The sequence below is a fragment of the Acipenser ruthenus genome, chromosome 9 (genome assembly GCF_902713425.1).
Source record: "Acipenser ruthenus chromosome 9, fAciRut3.2 maternal haplotype, whole genome shotgun sequence".
Classification (NCBI taxonomy): domain Eukaryota; kingdom Metazoa; phylum Chordata; class Actinopteri; order Acipenseriformes; family Acipenseridae; genus Acipenser; species Acipenser ruthenus.
In genome coordinates this window covers 52,675,090-52,696,875 of record NC_081197.1, presented here as the reverse complement: position 1 = coordinate 52,696,875, position 21,786 = coordinate 52,675,090, and the positions used below count along the sequence as shown (strand labels likewise).

General features: G+C 37.6%; 1 protein-coding gene across 1 annotated transcript; it reads left to right on the top strand.

Annotated features, from left to right (window-relative positions):
- The first annotated feature begins 1,728 nt into the window (after window positions 1-1,728).
- chst10 (carbohydrate sulfotransferase 10) lies at window positions 1,729-20,784 on the top strand. Its single transcript, XM_034008135.3, has 6 exons — window positions 1,729-2,084; window positions 6,051-6,186; window positions 8,413-8,519; window positions 16,690-16,924; window positions 18,421-18,526; window positions 19,671-20,784. The coding sequence occupies exons 2-6, from the start codon at window positions 6,087-6,089 to the stop codon at window positions 20,206-20,208; spliced, it is 1,086 nt and encodes a 361-aa protein (XP_033864026.2). The 5' UTR covers window positions 1,729-2,084; window positions 6,051-6,086; the 3' UTR covers window positions 20,209-20,784.
- The last annotated feature ends 1,002 nt before the right edge of the window (window positions 20,785-21,786 follow it).

The window sequence follows — 21,786 nt, the reverse complement described above, 5'->3', positions numbered from 1 at the left end:
TGATATTGAAATATAAGAAATAGAAAGGTTACGTTCATGAAAATATCTGTGGGAAAGATACATTAATTTGCACCTCTGCTTTGTGTGTTTAGTTTTACACTATACGTTTATGAATTTATGAGTTTTTCTATTATGTATTTTTTTTTTATTTGTGTGTGATTTGAAATGTATTTGAGAGTGATCTGCATTTTGTTTGAGTTGTCTTTGGGACACGGTGAGCTCCCGTCACACTTTTTCTCTCACCTGCGTTGTATTAATTTTGTACTACACTGGCAGTGCCGTTTTTTCGTGAGCACGATTTTTGGACGGTGCCTATAAAACAACAACGCAAACTTTCTACTGATGAAACAAACTGATAATTTTTTTTTATCTTTATCATCCTTGACCTTTATTATATTATTTTAAATTATAAACTTATTTACAAAAACATAGCAAAACAAAATATACAGATGTACCATTATAATAGTGTGCGTTGTTAAATTCACCGCTGCATGCAGCGATGTAAAGCGGATTCACCAAACCGAAATTCAGCAGGAGTTGCTCAACGAACTGTTGTTAAATTCACCGGTTCGTCACCGCTGAAGCAGCGGATTCACCGGGGTTGAGAGTCGGTGAACTGCAGCAACACCAAAATGGCCGCTTCCACTGGAAGTTTCGGAGATACTATCAATGTAATTGTAGATTCAGAGATGCCAAAATCTTTTGAAAATGGGTATGGAGTTGTGTATTTTTAATAAATATATAATAGCGCTAATAAACATATTGATAAGCAGTATTGTTCCAACTTATCTAGAGTAGCCGACTGAGCTGGTGACGGTCAAGAATTCGGTATGAGAGAACAGATTTTTTTTTTGATCGTGTATGTTATTTATCCTTTTATACTTCAAACAAATATGCTACAACATTGCGAAAAGTGGGCGAACTGTATTTGAAAGTGTATCCATTCATATATTAATATGTATAAATATTTACAGTTGCAGGCTAGCTGCTTTCTACATTTGAATGTAACAACAAGCTAGCTCCTAATTTGTCGGATAACTAAACCTTCGCCCCAATGCGCTTTCAGCTCGCACAGGTCAACCACAACCTTGCATGCCTCGGCAGCAACCTTTCGGTATTAATTATCAACTATGTTGATTCACCAAACTGTTGTTAAATTACCCACACTAATGAGCACCAAGTGATGTCACTTCCGACTCAGCGATGTAGAGAGCCGATGGATTTAACAACGCATTCTTACATAATTATAGCTCTCGTTTTTAAGCACCCAAACAAAAAAACAACATAAGAAAGTAAAAAAAAAAACTCTCCTTAAACGGGATATCTTTGCCAAATCATATTTTTAAAACCCTTTTCCCCCCTTTTTTCCCTTCAACAGAACTAATTGAACTAAACGTCATCATTCACTTTATCGCATTTACAATTACTAACACCATTTATTTGTCCATGCGCAACCAGTCCGTGTGACGTCATAGGCACTTTACACCTTACCCCTAAAATTAGTCCCATACATCGAATCCCTACCCATAAACCTAACCTCTACCCCTAAATTTAACTATCACTATCAAACTAACTCTGTTACTATTATTTCAACACCGTTTCTTTTGCGCCCTCTAGCGGTCACTACATCTGACGCTCACCGCCCTGAACTGAAAGGGAATACGCAGTAACGTTTTAACCTATATTTCATAAATACATCAATCATGTCTGTATTTTCCTCATTTTATTTGTATTACATTGAGCAATTAAAGCTTCACTAGCAAAAATTTGGCAGAATTTTGTATTTTTTAGTGTGTTTGTTCAGTGTACCATAACCATTGGTTTATATTATTTTACGTCTTATTTTTTTTATCATTTGAATAAATAAATAAATAAATAAATAAATAAATAAACAGTTTGGTTGGGTCTTACAATTCTCGCTAGAGGGCGACTTTGATACCGTTCAAATTGCAAGTGAAAAAAGGAGAGAAGAAACAAAACGGCGAATGCAAAGCTGGACTTGGACACATGAAAATGCGTGTACAACGGAATATTTACAACATCAGAGAAGATACCAGGTCGCAGTTTATCAAGTGAAACAGCAGGTGTGTTTAAAATCCATTATATGTAACACTTTATCGGCTCTGGTGTATAGAAATAGTGCATTATGCGCGGATGCTGTAGCAGTACCCTGAAACAGTCGACACAGCCAGCGTTATGATGGAGTTTGATCGCCAGGATCAGACTGAGGCCTTAACTTAGAGAATTTACAGAAGGGAAGTGGCAGGGGTAGAGTGCTGGAGGCTTTGTTGTTTAAATGCAGTGCTGTTTCCAGGGGTATCATTGCTTGAGATGTAATAAAAGTGTTCATGCATTTTACCGCACAAGTTTCTTTTTCATGGTAACACAGATGTGCTGTTATGGTGTTTATATGGACTAGGAGATACACCCTCTAGTCAGCTAAGCTAATAGTTCTACATTAGCTTTTTTTTCTATAATAGCATTTGAGATTCATGATCACAACAATGTAGCAACGTAAGACAGAATTCCTGTTACATTGCTTAAGTTTAATTTAGACTAAACTCGATCTATAACAACAGTAAAGTATGTTAGTGTTAATTCGTTGAAATTGAAATATACGTAGAAACTCGCGTTTCAAATGAGCTACTGTACATTAACAATGCAGGTGCGGGCAACAGTAGCCTCCCATCTACACTGACACATCACTCAGCTTGTTGTGGCACACTATATTTGTGTATGATTCTAGATTCTTTATACAATTTAAATGAATACGAACGAAGTAGACGTATTGGCCGAAAAAAGTAATGCTGGAAAATGTTTCCTAAATTGTACTAAATAAAGTCATTTCAAATGTTGCTGTGACATTACCATACATAACCAAAAATGGTACAGTACGGTGAAACTGTCGATTAAAATCTGTGGAGCTTTTTAAAAGATAGACGAAGCTGTACTTTTTGTCGTGATGTTAACCCTTTTTGAGGTCGTGGTATGTAATTAAGTGCAATACGCTGAAACAACTGCCCAGCTTTATGTAGCATACGCTTCTATGAAATGGTCTGTCCTTCATTTGTTATGCAAATAAAACCCCCAAATACACGTTGTGTAATATAAAAACTGAAGTCTCCACGTTTCAGGTTAGCACTTACAGACAGTAAATCTGACAGATTCAGATAGTAAGCGCTGTTTTAGCAGGTGCTTGTACATTACATGTGTTTCAAATGACTGGAACAGTCTCAGCAGTGCAAATCAGTAAGCATTATGTTTTGAAATTCCCTGAAGGAATTAAGAGGCAGTAGTTACTGGAGTTTGTTTTTGTTTTGTTTTTTACATTTATCTTACAATCTGTTGTGTTTTTGCAATCATTCCAAGTGGTTTCTATTGCACAAATATACAATAACACAGTTATTAATTGGATTGGAATGTCAGATATAAACAAACATTTTAAAATCAACAACCAAAAAGTCATATAGATGTGTTATTTATTTCAGACGTTAGCCTATTCATTGATTCCTTTTCATATCTTTTTGAAAGTGTGAGTCATAAATGTAGGTCTATGAACATGGTCATTTTGCCACCATATGCATTTCAAGCAGTGTTAGTCTAAATATTCCAATTAAAATCACCCAGTCCCTCTTTGCCATGTCTGGCCATGTTTTGTTACATATCCAACCAAACTTGTCTTACTGTCAGGTGCCATAGCTGTGCATTTAATAATTATTATTATTATTATTAATAATAATAATAATAATAATAATAATAATAATAATAATAATAATAATGTATATTTTTTAAAATCTTTATTTATAGACAAAACCCCATAGTTAGCTGCATAGAAAATGTCAAGGTGGCTACAAAGTTGATTTTTTAAATATATATAATATAATAGACTTAAGATGTATTGTGGACACGGAGCTGTAATTCTTCTGATTGGAATGAAGTTAGATGACATTTCCAAGTAATTTTAACATAAATAATTTTCCTCCTGACATTTCCTCAATAATTTGACAATAGGACCTCTCTTCTTGATATAGAGTATATTATTGCCTATATCCTTATATTATGCTATGGTGATGCGTTTTTTCGTCCACATTATCTCTTCATTGAATATGTAATTTGTCAGAAATTAAGAATTCATTTAGGATTGCAGTGGGAGATCTTTTCAACAACTAGAAACAAATAAATATACCCCAGTGTACAGCACATTCCTTACCCGCTAGCTAAGTACTATGGTGCTTAATATACCAATACATTGTTATTATTCTTATCTGACAGGGCTCCTAAAATAATAACGTGTAAGCCGTATTATACAAGAAGATATTATTACAGTCAGACTGGAACAGATCCGTGGTACTACTGGCAGTGTCATTGTTCAGAAACACCAGCCAGAGCCGGCCTGTCTGCCATCGGCAGCAGACTTGAATCTGTCGTTTCTCGTATTTGGTCTTTCATGGTAATGACACTGGTTGATTGTACTGCATTGCAGTCACTCACAACTTTCTGCTACTAATGAAGAAAGTGTTCATGCATTACCAACACAAACATCTTTACAATGACAACATAGATGCACCCTTGTGTGCTGTTGGGCTTTTTCCACAAGCTTTTTTTTTCAGGACTAGGAGATATTTCCTTTTATGAAGGAATATAGAGTTTCCAATTAACAATTATCAGCAAAAAAATAAAAAATAAAGCAATTATTTTAAATCATGTTTTATTTTCCAAAGTTAGTAGTTATTTCTCTCGCACACTTTTTCTTTTTTTCATCCCTACTACTGGTCTCTCATGTAGGGGGATGAAATTAATTAAGTAATTATCTGATGCCTAGTTTAATTCTGTGCCACCATGCCAGCAGCTCTGTATGGACAAATGAGTTGTCCACAGGAAGAAAGAGGAACAATTCCGCTGATCCGTTTTAGATTTGGATGACTGTCAGAAACAAGGTTATTGCCTGTAATACAATTATTAATAATCATTTTTCAGAACAATAAGTAATCAAGACTAAACAAAGTATTGATAACATCACTGTGGCAGGGCAGTGGGAGAGAGCCCTGCACATATAAAAGGGGGCAGGGCAAAGCCCTGCTGTTTAAATGTATTATTTGTTTATTTTAGCACAGGTGATTGTTATTGTATGATTTAAAAAAATATTTGTGTATGATTTAAAAGAATGTATTGTTTGGGAAAGGGTTATTGTTAGTATTGGTTTGAATGTATTTTGTGTTGATTTAAAAATACAGTGTTTTGTTATTATAATTTATGTGTTATTGTGACTGTGAAAAAGCCATGTTTGTTATTGTTTGGCAGCGTGCAACAAAACCCAGTGCAGAAGGTGACCATCTCCCGAGTTAATTCATTGATTAATTTGTTGCTAATCGGGAGATGGTCACCAATCTAAAAGCCTACAGCTCTCCCTGTTCAGGGTGGCTGTTGAAAGAGGAGGATCGTGTGTGCAAGAGCGGAGGATTAAAAGAACTCAAAAACGAAAGTAAAAGAAATAAGGATCGGTGAAGGCAACTGCCCAGCCTGACCTTAGGTCTGCTTTATTTTTGTCTTTGAGACTTTGTTTTTGTTTATCTGTTTATTGTGCTCTGTGAGCGTTGTTTTTGTGTTCAACCTTTTTATTTATTTTTGTTTAGAAAATAAAAATAATGCAGCAGTGCGTGTTTTCACCCCGGTACTGCCTGTGTTTTCAGTTCCTGTTCCTGGCCTGACGTCGCTACTCATATCCTATAAGAAAAAAAATGTTTAGAGCCAAATTCCTGAAGTCTGTTTAGGAAACCATTAACAGTTGCTAGAACGCATGATAAACAATAATGTTGAAACCTAAAAACAGATTTTGTATTGTTACATGGCAACAGCACTGTATGTAAAATGTGTTTTGAATCAAAAACAAGTTGTATGATATACTGCTCTGTACATTATGGAAGTAGGTAATTGTGAAATTCTTCTTCATGAAACTGATGCCCTTAGCGCTGTAGTTTTTGTATTTAAAGCCACTGTGTTGGGACATGTATAATTTATCAGTGGATCACGCAAACTCCTCTCTGTTCCAGGACACAGCACGGTGTTGATGGCTGAAATCTGACACCATGCGGCACCACTGGCTGCTTCTTGGGGCATGTGGTTGGGTACTCTTGATCCTGATGTTTGCCAGCAAGTTCATCAACTTCTCCTTCAGAATCCCAGATGGTAGGCAACGTGCTAACAAAATAACATGGCCTATTTCTGGAACCTGTCTTTCTTAAAGAATTTTAAAAAAAAAAAGTGGGGTCTATACAATGGATCTCAACAAGTAAATACTGCCACTGCTGATTAAAACAATGTATGTGAGCCTCTTTAGTGTATTTCTGCCTCATTGAGTGAGGGTTGGCTGTCTAGTAGGTTTTGGTTAAAGAGCTGTGGTGCCAGGGCATTTATTTGCCTAGTGTAATTCGAAGGTGCTTGTTTAGTTAGCAGTGGCACTGTAGAGCTGCTTTGGGGTTGTAATGCTTCCTGGGAAGCTTGTCCATTCAACTGGTACAGTATGATGAAGCACAATGTGTGCTTGCCTGTTTGAAAATGAAATTGTTACAACATACCTGAAACAGGAGCCTACAGGGATCCCTTGTTTATAACATCTGGACGTGGCTTCCATTTCACTTGCACTCCTGTTTTAAAATGGAAGACAAGTAGCACAGTCTTAACAATGGCTCCTCACTACAGCATTAGAATGATCAATCTTGATTCCTGCAGTCTTTTGAAAACAAGCCTGTGATATATTTAAGGAGCACTTTCATGGCTGGAATTTTATTTCTTGGATTTAAATTGAAAATGAATGAAGGAATCGCTCAGGTAACCCAACAGGAGACAGGTTTCTCCCAAATGGGGAAACGAGAGAAAAAAAATGTTTTGAGGCAAGGTAGAATTGTTTAAAATTGAAAAAGTATGCATGTATTAATATATTCTTGGCACATTGTTCTTATATTTACATTTTTTGTGTCCATATAAGAGGGATACTCTCTGATGCATTGTAGTCTAAACTAAATCTGAATAAAATTAAGGAATAAAGAACACATAGCTCTAAGAAACCTAGTGTTCTAAAAAATACCATGTTTTCTGTAAAGTACATCTACTTAATGAAGCATGCAAAATATTTAGCAATTCATCCTGTAAAGACACCATAACTACTGAAGCTTTTTTTTTTGTTTGCTTATTCTCTACCTCAGCACATATATACAGGTTCACAGGCATTATAGACTTCATGCAAAGATTTCAAGCCTGACTTCAAAACTGCATGTTGGTTTATGTTTTTGTTTGCTTTACATTGAGCATGGGAGGTTAAAATTGAGAGGACTTCTCTTTGTGTATGTCCTTTTGAGTAGAAAGTCCAGTTGTACAATAAAGGAAGCAGTGAAAATGGTATTGATGCTAATCAATGTTTTGAAAATGAATTTTCATACCTTGGACTAGACCTTTTAATAAGAACTCAGAATAGCTAGAACCCCACCAAGCGTAATCTTTTTTTAAAGATGTGCTTTTAAGGTGTCTGTAATGTGGACAAGTCACTATGTTCTTTTCAAAGCTGCCTGCTGCTGTCATTAGGTGACAAGAATACGTGTCATTCCTGCCTGGACTACGACACTAAAAAAGGCCTAATACCGTGTAAGACAAGTAGGAGGATGACAGATTAACTCAGAGAATGAGACACCAGGCAGTTATGCAGGCTTCCAGTCCCTGCAGGCTTTCTCATATATACATTGTCATGGGTTTGCAGTATATACATCAGCCTCCAAGTGTTTTAACACTCCGGGTAAACAATATCTGGAAGGTTTATGTTTTCAGTAAAAAAAAGATTCCCTTGATATGAGACCCCTCGTTTTTTAGGACTGTCTCCCAAGACAACGTGACATTGTTGTACGTTTCATACATACATTCCACTTGCACGTTTACACATTCAGAAACCACTCTGAAAATCCAAAAGTCCATGTGAAGGACAGCACTTGTTAAAGTGACTTGTAATTTGTAAGTATGAAAATGTAAATATTGAGCTGGGTCACCAATGTTTGGTCAACTGTAGCCTTAAACACAATATACAATTCTGTGACGTTGTGAGAAAGTTAGTAAAGCTTTTGACAAAATGTCATCTATATCTGTGAAGGAAGTTTGCTGTGGCAAAAAAAAACAGAAGGTCAGAAGCCAGAGAGGCAGTTTACAATCCTTAAGGGAGTTTCAGCTGCAGTCCTCTTTTCTGGTTGGTCCAAGTGGATAGAAAATCATACATCTAGTATGTTTCACTCTGTAAAGGATCTTCACTGAATCACTATCCTGAGGTATTCACATTTGTTTTGTGCAAGTCTTCTATAGTCCCAGGCTTATATATAGTAACAGCATTCTTAAATATGTACAGAACTGACTCGTCTCTTTCTTGCTTTTCAGATTATGGTGGCAAGCCTGAGCCATTGGGTTGGACAGTGATAGCGACAGGTGACGTAGAATCACCATCACAAGTGCCTAAAAGAAAGATACCAGACACGGAACATCAGGTAACAGTCTCCACTTGCTACAGAACTAGGATCTTACAGGCCGAGTACATGAGCAGTGTACATGTATCTGTCAGCATGTCAATGTGTCCCATGATCATTTGTAGATTTAAGCATCCCTGTGAGGGGAGCTAGTATTAGTTTGCTGACACCTCCTACAGCTAATATCTCATAAACCATTTCAGCTAAGATATTTGTTATGGAAACTCCTTGAGCAAAATCTAACCACTTTCTTCACTTAGACCTGTGAACTAAGATGGCTGCCATACGGGGTCATGTGACATTTTTGTTTTCCATGTATAGATACAGTACACTTTGTGCTATGGTTCTAGTCTCTGGTACACAGCTGTGTTATTGGAAGTTCTTAGTTCCATTACCAGTGTTGTCCAGTATAAATTGAGCCTTTTACTGCCACTTTGCTTTAGTCTTTGGTCATATCAATGATACAGACTATATGCTTTGACATCGGGTCTTTATAGTTTGTACATAAGGTTATATCCTTATGATTCTTTCATGTTCCATTACAGGTGGTATACAGTAGAAATTAACCTTTTTGCTGCCACAGTGCTTGTAACCTCAATTATCTTTTTCCACATTACCTGTTTACAAACCAGCCCATCTGATACAGCATACCCCTTAGATTATGCTACTGGATATTTTTTTATTGAATTTGTTTTGTTCACAAAGTTAGAATGGATCCCCAATGTGATCCACATCATTTGTCTATAATGGCAAAAGTGAGATCAAAGATGGGGCAACATTTTCAAGTCCAAAGTTGAAAATGTTTTCAAGTCCAAAGTCCACAGCTGCACATATTCAGGCTGGTACATATTCAACAACATGATGTGTCTTCTCTGACAATATTTCGGTATATATGGCAATAAATCATACATCCATTGTAACCAGCTGACCTTGCCTTCCACTTTCCAAGCCTCCTCCTGTGACGCCTGTCACTGCAGAGTATCTCCAAAACCCGAGTAGGGACCATCTCCGCTTTTGGACCACCACCTGTGGGAAAGTTTAAGGTCTTCAGGAAGTCTTCTGTGGCCTGAGTTTTAAGATTCAGACCATTTCTTCTTTCTGTCTTTCACTTCTCTGTGCTCTATGCCTTTCATGTTTACAATGCTTTGTTTTTCTTGCCATCTTGCATTTAAAATGCTATTTATCAGGCTGTTAATAAATGTAGACTCTGATATAGTCTTATTTTGTTTAAACATACTTATAATTGTAAGAATCAGGTGGTTTTCTTTGCTGAATGTAACAGACATTGTTGCTAAGTTGAAGCAGCTCTTCTCTGAAGTTTGAATCCCTGACCGATCCCGCTCAAAAATCCTCAATGCTAATTGGCTACTGAGCAGCTAGAGTGGGTTCCGTGGAAAACTTTCACCTTGCTGCGATAGGTGCGGTGGATCATACTGGGGTGCATTGCGGTTTACTGGTCAGTTGCTGTGCCGCCTTTTTTTTTTTTTTTTAAATCATGTGTCAACTACATTTATGAAAAATCCCCTGAAGAACCGCCAGGTGGCACGTTTCTTTAGAAGTTAAAAAACACCCTGGCTGTACACCATATTGTATTGTTTCAAATCTGTGGCACTGTATCATGTTTAAACAGTAACTGAAGCAAACTCTTGGGTCCAAAAAAAGAAATAAAATGTATATACTGCTGAGAGAAAGAAATGGTGACAATTACATAAAACCCACATTTAACATAAAATTAACATCAGATTAAGGCTGCTACACACCAGACGCGATGCGACAAGCGAAACTGCAGCGATGTGACAAAATGAATAGAACCTATACTTTTGATAAGTCTCTTTTACACCACAGGCTGCATGACGGGTGACACTGGAGCGACGCAAAATAAATAGACATCGTGCTCGGGAACTAGGGAATGGACCAATCGGAGAACAGCTTCAATGCACGTGGTCCAGCAGGGTAAAGCAGATACCAGTTTCCAAAATGGAGGAAAAAATAATACTTGCAGTGGAAAAATACCCAGAGCTTTATGACAAAGGTCATTGCAATTATAAAAATACAGATTTGGGAGGTAGTTTTGGCAATAGCAATATTTATAGTTTTATTGATCTGGCAGTTTTCCAATCTGTTACATCGCCTCTGTATCGCTTCTGGGGTGTATGGTTATGTCGCTGCAAAAGTATCTTGCCATCCCAATGAAAAATCGCATCGCCTTCAGTCCTACTTTGTCAACAAAACAGAATTTCTGTTATCAAGATTTAGACACTTATTTTCTCTGTCAGATTATAACATAAAAAAAAAAAAAAAAATATGGTGTTTGTATTTTTGCAAGAAGGTTTGATTAAACAAATGTAATGTTTATTACATTAATACTGTAGCCTACAGTATGTTACATTGTTATAATGCCTAACGTGAGGTCAGCACTATGTTGTAGCTATAAAATAATTGACGTCACAAACTGGCTTTCGGGCTCAGAAATTCTTTGGAAGAGGTCATGTAAGAAAGTGTGTAGTTTGATGATTGAATTCTATTCTGACTTGTGCCACAGGCACAAACAAATCGTGGTAAATTATAGAGAAGTTTTTGTCGGCAGGTATTAAATTAAACCAAACATGCCTATTAATTAATGTGCTAATTGCACATCAAGATAAGCTGCCTTTCCCTTGCCTTTTAAAATTGAGTACCAATCAATGGCAAGTAATTTTTGCATTGAGTGGTATAAATGCATTATTTGTAGAATCTTGGTGTATTTTGGGGGGCTGGAGCTGGGACTCCCCTGAGTCATCCTGCTAAAATATCTGTCAGTCAACCTTTAATTACCTGTCAGTCACCCTGTTTAACCCGTAGATAGCTTCTTAATTCTCGTCTTGCTTTTCAGTTTGCAGTCATCTGACTCGAATGAAGAAATTCTCTCCTTCTGGCTGTCTTCCTTCAATAATAATAATAATATATTTATTTTTATATAGCACCTTTCATAGTGGACCACCATCACAAAGTGCTTTACAGAGGTAGGCTGTGAACTGTGCATTATATGCAGAGTCACTTACAATAGGACATTGATTTAACATCTCATCCGCAGGATGGGGCACAAGGAGGTTAAGTGACTTGCTCAGGGTCAGTGGCAGAGGTGGGATTTGAACCGGTGACCTTCTAGTTACAAGCCCTGGACTTTAACCACTGGACCACACTGCCTCCTTTACAAATAATCCACTGAAAAAAACTTTTAAAGAATCCTGCTTCTCCTCCATATGACAGTGCTGCTGCTTCAATCCCTGCTTATCCAGCTGTGCCCGCTGCCATTTCTGTGTGGTCCAGTGGTTAAAGAAAAGGGCTTGTAATCAGGAGGTCCCCGGTTCAAATCCCACCTCAGCCACTGACTCATTGTGTGACCCTGAGCAAGTCACTTAACCTACTTGTGCTCCGTCTTTCGGGTGAGATGTAGTTGTAAGTGACTCTGCAGCTGATGCATAGTTCACACACCCTAGTCTCTGTAAGTCGCCTTGGATAAAGGCGTCTGCTAAATAAACAAATAATAATAAAATAATTTCTCTTTGCCGCGCTAAATGCATTAAACCTGAGGACGATTCAGCCATGAATCTGAGGCTGCTTTCCGACAGCCTCAAATTATCTTCCCCTGCTCTCGACAACATTTTTATTATATTTATTTTATTATTTTCATTTTTTCAGGAATCGTGCGTCTGCAGTTTCTCCTATTCATTCTTCAGCTCTGCCTGCTTTTTCAACAAGCAAAGATTCTCCTGGAAGACCAACAGATATTCTGGCGGCAGTCAGCTGTGCAATAATTTCAATTTGACATTGTGCATTTCCAAAGGATGCCGATTTTTACATCTGTGCAGTTTCTGTGGCGATGCTCATTCACATTCCATCTGCCGTCTCTCATCTAAATGACAGCCCCTCCAGCTGAAGCAATCCTAGAACTCCGGTCTCTCTTATTGGCTTCTTAGTTGTCTGGCCTCCAGAAATCAAAAAATCTTCCTCCTCAGCTCAAATCCACAGCCTTGAAGTATTCCCTATTGTCATTGGGCCCATTTTCGCCCTTAATCTCTTGTGATAATCAATCTCGACTAGACGACTCGGTAAGCTAGGGAGACCTTGGTTCATCCTCCTGTCCTTCTTTAGTTACCCCCTGGGGGAAGTCCTCGCTTCCCGGCCTTGGAGGTCGATCGGTTCGGCCTCACCTCAGCGAGGGTGGTTCTCAGAGTAGTCAAGGGGAAACCCTTATTCTGTTACTAAGTCACAAGCACTTTGTCTTTATTCAGAAGTCCCTGACGCAGGCCTGACTCCTGCCTCGTGAAGTGGTATTAAATGTTATAAATTATGTATTCACTGTATAGCTGTAATGTGTACAAACTAACAGCATTTTCATATTTAAGTGTTAATGGTGTAATATTGTGTTCCAGCTGTTCAGTGCTGAATAGGGGATTTTCTAATTTTAATTAAATCCTCTAATATTTTGGTCAGTCAGCATCGCATCACCCTATGTCTGGCCCCTGTCCCCTGTCCCCCACACCCACACACACACTTCCCTCATAAGTTGCTAATGTGGCCCATCACACATTTTCAGTGAGGACCATGGCCTTAACCCGGTATTATTCTCGTCGCCCCTTATTTTCTCAGTCCCAGAAAGAGTAGGAATGATGGAAACTGTATTCTGGCTTTCATCCCACAAGCTCTGACAACCAGCCAACTTACACCTATAAAACAATCGGCAAAGGAAAACTATCAAGAACAGGATGAAAATGTGACTCATGCGAGCAACAGCCAATTTACGCTGTAGGTTGTTACATGCTCCATAAGTGCCGGGCAGATGTACAGTAATCATGGGGGCATTGATTAGCAAACACAACAGTCTTATGCATGGCTTAGCTGTTTAATTAGTTCGAGAGGTAGAGCTCCCTCCTTTGTTGTGCTAGAAAGGCAGGTTGTCCACTTGTTATTAGCTCTGCAGTCTACGGATGCAGTTCTGTGGTAGTAATTACTGTAGGACTGCAGGCAAACCGCAGCTCCAATTACTGCCCCTTTTGTTAATACCATCTAGTACCAAAAAGGTTGGCTTAATCCCTATGGGATACCACCGGTATAAACACACCAAGTGTGGCATATTGTAAGTACAAATCTACAGACAGGCATTTCTTCTTTTTTTTTTTTTTTTTTTTTATAAATTTAGTCATTGACAATTATTTTTATTATTTTCTCCCAATTTAGAATGGCCAATTATTTTTTAAGCTCAGCTCACCACTACCACCACTGCTCTGACTCGGGAGGGCAAAGACGAACACACGCTGTCCTCCGAAGCGTGTGCCGTCAGCCGACCACTTTTTTTCACACTGCGGACTCACCATGCAGCCACCCAAGAGCTACAGCGCTGGAGGATAATGCATCTCTCGGGCAGCTTACAGGCAAGCCCGCAGACGCCCGGCCAGAATACAGGGGTCGCTGGTGCGCGGTGAGCCGAGGACACCCTGGCCGACCTAACCCTTCCTCCCCCCGGGCGACGCTCGGCCAGTTGTGCTCCGCCCCCTGGGAGCTCCCGTCCACGGTCGGCTGTGGAATAGCCTGGACTCGAACTCGCAACGTCCAGACTATAGAGCGCATCCTGCACTCCACGTGGAGCGCCTTTACTGGATGCGCCACTCGGGAACCCGCAGACAGGCATTTCTGTTCCTAGATACTGATTACCTCAAAAAACACTATGTTTAAAGTTTTGTAACATTTGAAAATCGCTCTGTACATTTCTTAAAATAGTTTTGTTTTAATTAATTTGTTTTTATTAGTAGACGGCTAACATGTTCCGGAGCTGTCGCCAAGGGCCAGCATGAACCCGGAACAGCACTGTAACATGCACCCAGGACTGGAGGTGTTTTGTATTGTGTTCTTTTGCTAATTTGACTGTGCTTATTATTTGGGACTGTAAACCCGTTTTTTAACATTGCTGGGTATTGCCTGGGACTCATTATGTGCGGTCGCCAGACCGGGATTATAAATAAACACAATTGCACTTGGATTCTTGTTGTCTGCCTTTCATTGATCACCGCATCACTCCTGCACCTGCACACTGCAAGCCACTTTGCCACAACTGTTTATGAGATGAACTATGAAATAACATATACTTGGAATGGTGATTTCCGTATGTACAGACAGGCAAGCATCTCTATGTATAAGTAACCATCCATTCCTAAACAGCTGAAGGTTTCTGACAATGAAATTCCCCTTTGTATTTACTTTTTAATGATTAGTTTCTGTTCACATTCCTTTCACATGGAGCTGGATTAGAAACGAAGCACCCAGAAGCCAAATGATTATCCTTTCACAGTATTCAGGTCTTGTACTAAAAATGAGTAGTACTGCAAAATGAATGTTCCAGGGACTATTTTAAGGGTGGTTCTTTTTTAAAAGGTTACTGGTCTTGCTTGGAAGACGATTATCTCCAAACATTCAAAACACACTGTACCCTCTAATTAGTACTTAAACAATTCCATGAAATAATAAGTCTATTCACATTCTGTTACCTGGCATAGATTGCTCATTTGAATGCTTTACATACAAATGCTTTTTGCCAGACTGGCATTTGGTGTAGTCTGTTTTAATTTGTAGCTTGTATTTCACCACTTTTTAACATCAGAAAATAACAGATTGTCATCTATGACATCAACGCAGTTCTAAAACTCATGCTTAAAGAGTTACTAGTTTTTCATTTAATTGCGAAATCCCACTTTTTAGTTTAATTTTTAAATTTTTTAAAGTGATCCTTACAGTGTTTTTTTTTTTTTTTTTTTTTTTAACTATTTTATATATATCTTTTCTCCTAAAATTGATCTTGCTTAATCTTGCTCCTCCAGACTGCGCTGGTGGTGCAATTCATTTTTGATGCGTGTATTGTAAACAAGTGGAGCTCATCTTTTATGCAGTGTGCTTCAGTCTTGTCTGGTTTGCTGGGGCACAGCATGTCCGCTTTAATACAGCCATCGGGCAGGATTTATTAAAAGATAATAATAACATTTCTTTAACCTCTCGTGAACCTCTTACCTGATGCTATACCGTAATATATGATCAGCTGTATTGACTTGCAACTATGCTCAGTTAAATACATTTAGCACAAATTATTTATGATTTCACATGAAACAAAATTACAAAAGCAAAAACCCGGAATTAAATATAATTTTGAGATTGTATGACGCACCAGTTTAAGTGTCTTTTCTCAGAAAGAACGGGGGTAGTAACAGTCGTAATGGATCCACCATAGTCCCCAGTGGAACTCAGCTGGGATGTACCAGCAGCAATGTAAAAACAGAATTCTAAATACACTAGGTCAGACCAGAGTGTAGACCAGCTCACCAAAGAACTGCAACTAGCAGGGAGAAACTGCTGTAATACTATCACACATGTCAATTATTGTAAAAACAGAACTATGGCACATATACCCCATATTGAGAGACTTTCCGTAGTTTGTAAAGAATGACCTTAAAAAACCTTTAAGAATTTTTAAAACTATTAATGTTCTAAAATGTAATTGTATATGTAATTCACTGATTCCATTCATCCATAACATCATGCTTCACAATGACTTTGTTTCAATTCAAACAGCTATACAATTAAAATGTTAACATTGATAGTTCACAACTAGTATACACTTTACACACATAAAACATGACTCTTTGTTATGTTTATAGCTTGGCTTGTAGAAAAACCTGCTGCTACTGCTTTGAAATTCAAGGGTGCAATTAATTGACTTCCAGTTTCTGCGGTCTAATGTCAGCTTTCTATTCGACCAGTCAACTGTTCAGTGCTATTCCTATTTATAAAGCCTCACAGGTAATGATTATCCCCAGCAACACTGATATAGTGAAGGTACCTGTACGCACATAATTCACATTTAATAAAGGCTATACCTAGAACCATTTGCCCAAATTCTAATAAACTGTACATTTGTTTTAGGAATTTATTTCATTTGGTACTTTCCCATGTACGCACTATCACCAGCTTGACTGAGTCATTGAAGGTTATATCTTGTGAACTGCATTTGGTACAAAAGATGATTCCACATTCTGTGAATATAGGTGATAATCGCCAACTATTTTTTTATGTTACCTACCTGTAAAGAACAGCTGTGTTTTGTTCTGGGATTCTCTGAAGCAGGGCTGGATTATGATGTGGACTGTCTTCTATTCTATTGCAGCTTGCTGGCAGTGTTGTCGCTGTGGATGAACAGGACTGGCAGGCAGTCCACACTGAGCGCCTTGATCTCATCTCCAACGTGTGTGGCAATGCCTCTGTGAAGAACCTCACCCATACTACAGTAAACAAGTTCGTTCTGGACCGCATCTTTGTGTGCGATAAACACAAGATCCTCTTCTGCCAGACACCCAAAGTAGGCAATACGCAGTGGAAGAAAGTCCTAATTGTTCTCAATGGTAAATATATGATGCTGAAGGATACATGTGTGATTATATGCTTATATCACAAGAGTTCTTATTACAAGATTGGTATTCTGGAGATAAAGTACAACGGGGCATTTAAAGGGATTGGACACAAAAACTAGAAAGATATGCCATCAAAAAATACAGTGGAGAGATGATTTAATATTCAGATATAGTCTTTCGTACGGTACTTTGTCAGATGCTTTTTGAAAGTATAAGTAGATTATGTCATACGCACTATACTTGATCACTCTTGTAGCTGCCTCCTTAGAACCTCCCAATCAAAGTCGTTTTTAATGTATATTGCGACCCCTCACCCTCTTTTATCGTGTCTATCTTTCTTAACTAACCTATATGCTTCCATGTAAAATTTGTCTCCATCGTTAGGAGTTAACCAGGATTCCGTTATCAATATATAATGTCACACTTCTGAGGGTTTCCAATGCCCCAGTTATTCTGAATTTTTTCATTTTTTTAATTTGTTTTTGCTGAATGGTATTATTTGGTTGTTTTTCTGTTTAGTTTTTTTTTTGTAGTAAATTGTAGTCTATATGGTTTAACATTTTAGACAAATACATGCCTGATATCTGAAGTCGGTTCAGGCCACTGTTAATCTGTGCAGCTTCAGTGAAAATTGACATTTAATCTCGAGCCTGTGTAGTTCATGTGAGAGTCAACTCTTCACGTGGTTTATGGTGTTGTGTAGGATCATCATGCTTTCTCAAGCTAATATTGTGATTTGTATAATTTTTCTCTTTTTTTTTTCTCTAAGGTAACATATGGGCAAAAACTAAATGCATTTGTAGTAATTTCTACTTTTAACTCAAAGAAAACCTAAAAGACAAGTATATTATGAAAGCATCATTCCTAGAATTCTATATAAAATAAGGATTTTTGTTTAAGCAAGACAATTATAATATTAAGCAGGTTAAAATTATGTTTTTAAATATTAAATACAAATAAAACTGAAATTGGCTTAGACTATGTCACAGAATACTATGTGACGTGAACTAAATAGGCAGATCAAGCCACATTTGATAATTTTTAATTCCATTCACCAGACCAATACTTTCATAATATTGACAGCTTTACTTTGTTCCTTTTGTTAAATACCACAGTTCTAAATGATCACTAGTGCTGTTTATTTTTGTTTTGTTTTAAATTAGATATTGGGGGCTGGTGTTACAAATCACATGTACTTGTCAATCAAGAACTATTTGGATGAGCATATTCAAGATATATTGCTACGAGTTTTTTGTCACAAAATACAATATATGGGCCACATCACATTGATTTTTCCATGCACAGTGAATCCTTTCACCTTAGTTAGGTCATCATCTGAGCTCCTGGTTCATTGTCACAATAAATGAAAGAAGTTGACTTCTTATCATTAGCTTTCAATTAAATCTTGTTCTTGCCTATCTAAGCAAGTGTCTTGAAGACAATATAGATTGGCCCGTGTTCTAATTCCTGTCTTTGCTTTTCTCTAGGAGCTTTTTCCAGTATTGATGAAATCCCTGAAAATGTTGTCCACGACCATGAGAAAAATGGCCTGCCACGCCTTTCCGCTTTGACTGAACCAGAAATAGCAAAAAGGTCTGTGACGCTAATCATACGCCAGCACCCAGCACTCATTTATGCGTTACACTGTCTTTAGTGCCATATGTTTCCCCTGTACTTAACAGTTGTTTAATCGAGAGAAGTACCCTGGCCAAGATGGCTGCAATGCATAAGTAGTGATGCCCCTATTAATTGAATGCAATGCACGTGGATTTTGATTAAACATTGGGGTTCTTGGTCTGTAGCCCTCCAATTGAACATTGCTGCATTGTGTTAAAGTATTCAGCAGGTGAAACTGACCTGTTGAGAAAGTTATCTTCTAGACTTGTGCAGATAGTTTTGATAAGCCATCTAGAAGCTGTAATAAATACTTGTTTGAATATCTGAAACCACAGGGTGTCAGTATGAATGGACACCACAGTATTACTCGGGGATTCATCTTCTTTTTTGTTTGTCATTTTTTTTTAGTTGTTAAATAAGTTAATATGTAGTTTTCAACAATATTTTTCTCTTCATTATTAACTTCTTCATTATTTATTTTGTGTTGTTTGTATTACATGCACACTTTAAACAAAGATGCACCCCATTCCTTTTAAAGTATTCCATTAAAAAAGTACATTCCACTGGGTGATACACAGCCCATCTCTGCACCTGTTTTTGAAAAACACGTACACTATAGCCAACACCTATTAGTCTAATTGCATTAACTGCTTGACATGAATACCTTTCATCTTGACAAGGACTTTGATAATTGAAGAGGTGAATCTTAATACTGACCGGGGTTAAATAACCAATAAAGAACTCTAGGTTGTGAAAATCAAACATCCATGTCTTCTTAGTTTATTTCTAACTGTAAAAATATGAAAAAAAAAGCTTTAAATTACAGAAGCATTTAGATCTCCTTCAATTGAATAGACTCCAATATGTTGTTGTATTTATGGTATGTAGTATTACCTTGACATTGATTATGGGTAAATCTGCCACGACCATTAAGCTTGTATGCTTCAGTGCACACAAGACATTGATGGCAGAATACAAAGAGAGCACTCTTCAAGGTATGTGAGAGTAATTTAGGTCTTGGTATAATATAAGCTGCAGTAAAATTTGAATTGAATTGTAAAAATAGATTTCAAAAACTATGTCATTTTCCAATGTAAATACGTTTCTGTTTCTTTTTCAGGTTAGGTACTTACTTCAAGTTCTTGATTGTGAGAGATCCTTTCGAAAGACTCATATCCGCTTTCAAGGACAAATTTTTATACAATCCTCGTTTTGAGCCCTGGTATAAACATGACATTGCACCCGTGATCATTCGCAAATACAAGAAGAACCGCTTGGAAACCAAGGGGCTGCAGTTTGAGGACTTTGTGCGCTACCTGGGAGACCCAAACCACATGCGACTCGATAGACAGTTCGGAGACCACATAATTCACTGGGTCACCTATGTAGAACTTTGTGCGCCTTGTGAAATTAAATACAGTGTCATCGGACACCATGAGAGCCTTGAACGGGATGCTCCGTTTATTCTGAAGGCAGCAGGAATAGACCATTTAGTGTCCTATCCCACAATCCCACCAGGCATTACCTTGTACAATAAAACCAAGGTGGAGCAGTACTTCTCTGGAATTAGCAAAAGAGACATCAGGCGTCTCTATGCACGCTTTCAAGGAGACTTTGAGCTTTTTGGCTACAAAAAGCCAGATTTTTTACTAAACTAAACTACCTTAGAACTGTAAATGTTTATATTTGTTTGTTTTTAAGAAATTTACTTTAATGCTGTGTGTGCTACAGAAATAGATCTCAGATATATGTTCAATAATTAGTAATACACAACTTAGAGGGTTAATGTAAGGAGCCGGGAGTGCCTAAGTTGCTTGCTTCTACTATAGCTTCGTAATATTTAACAGTTGAATTCTTTTCACCAAACATGTTGCAAGTGGCACAATGGATTAAAGACCTTGCTTAAAGGTGTTTTATAATGTTTTCTTGGCCACATTGAATTTACTTTTAAAATGTTTAATCAATATATCTTTAATATGTTTAAAACACAATGTTTGAAGACTACATTCCATATTATATATATTTAATATGGAATGTATATATAAATTACACTAATATGTACTAGAGATGAGGCGTATAGTTAAAAACTATTGTCCCTGAGGTGTATACAGTGTCTGAGAGGGGATTATATTGCCCAAAGCCACAGGCTGAGGGCTGTATTGTCCCCTGGAGGACACTAGATCAACATGAAATGATCCATATATGTTTTATTAAACACGATGGCTTTATCTGTATTTGGTTTCCAGACAGCAATGCAGAACTCTTGTAGAAGGCAGTTCATGTCTGAGGCTTGCATTTCTCCATGACTTCTATAAGTCTGTGTTGTTGAGAGATGGCGGTAGATGTTTTCGTTACAACTTTTGTGTTTTCATCGTCTTTTTAGTTTAGGATTTATTGAAGCTCATCTTCAGAAAGCTGAGGAAAACACACATCCACCATATTTTTTCTTTGTGATGTGAAAGGTGAGCTTCAGTCTTGGTCAGAGCGGTTGGAAAGAATTCAAGGATATGTACTGTTAAGAATATAGACCGTTGTTAAGACTTAAGGGGCTATAGTGCAAACTATAAGCTGTCTAGTTTAGTTTATTCACTTTGTCCCTGCAGGGCCAGCACAGACACATCTCAACAGTGCAAGCACTAATACAAAGAGAGACCTAAGTAGACCACACTCAATAAAATAACAATACATTAATACAATAATTCCAAACAATTACTATACTATACTTCAATCGTATTACATGCACATCAAACTTATTCCAATCATCAAAACAGACTTTTTTAAACAAATATTTAAATAACTAAAATGACTACTTTGTGAATAGGGCCCATAATCAAATATGTGTGGTATTTTTCAGAGAGAGAGAGAGAGAGAGAGAGAGAGAGAGAGAGAGAATCAATAGTCAGTATCAAGGTGTGACAGGATAGCAGCGAGACAGAGACTCAGAAGCCAGGAAGCTGCAGTTTGAGTGCCAAAGCACACATCTAATAAACAAAATAACACCAAATACAAACAAAAAGGGCACAAGGGCTAAAATAAAGGTTTAAACAAAACAAAAACGTAGGCTGGGCATTCGCCTTCACTACTTTACAAAAACAAAAATGTGCAGAAACACAGTAACAAACACAGTACACACTCACCAAACTTCTCTTCCCAAATGGAGCACTGGGCTCTCCTTTTATCTTTGTTACCAATTAGCACTTAAACATTCAATTAAGGAGCAGCCACATTCTCACATG

What these genes read in the sequence shown, in the direction of transcription:
- chst10 (XM_034008135.3), top strand. Translation starts at nt 6,087, where the DNA reads ATGCGGCACCACTGGCTGCTTCTTGGGGCATGTGGTTGGGTACTCTTG. An exon ending in TACCAGACACGGAACATCAG is followed by an intron (nt 8,520 to 16,689) that starts GTAACAGTCTCC and finishes ATTCTATTGCAG; the next exon opens with CTTGCTGGCAGTGTTGTCGC. An exon ending in AGTCCTAATTGTTCTCAATG is followed by an intron (nt 16,925 to 18,420) that starts GTAAATATATGA and finishes GCTTTTCTCTAG; the next exon opens with GAGCTTTTTCCAGTATTGAT.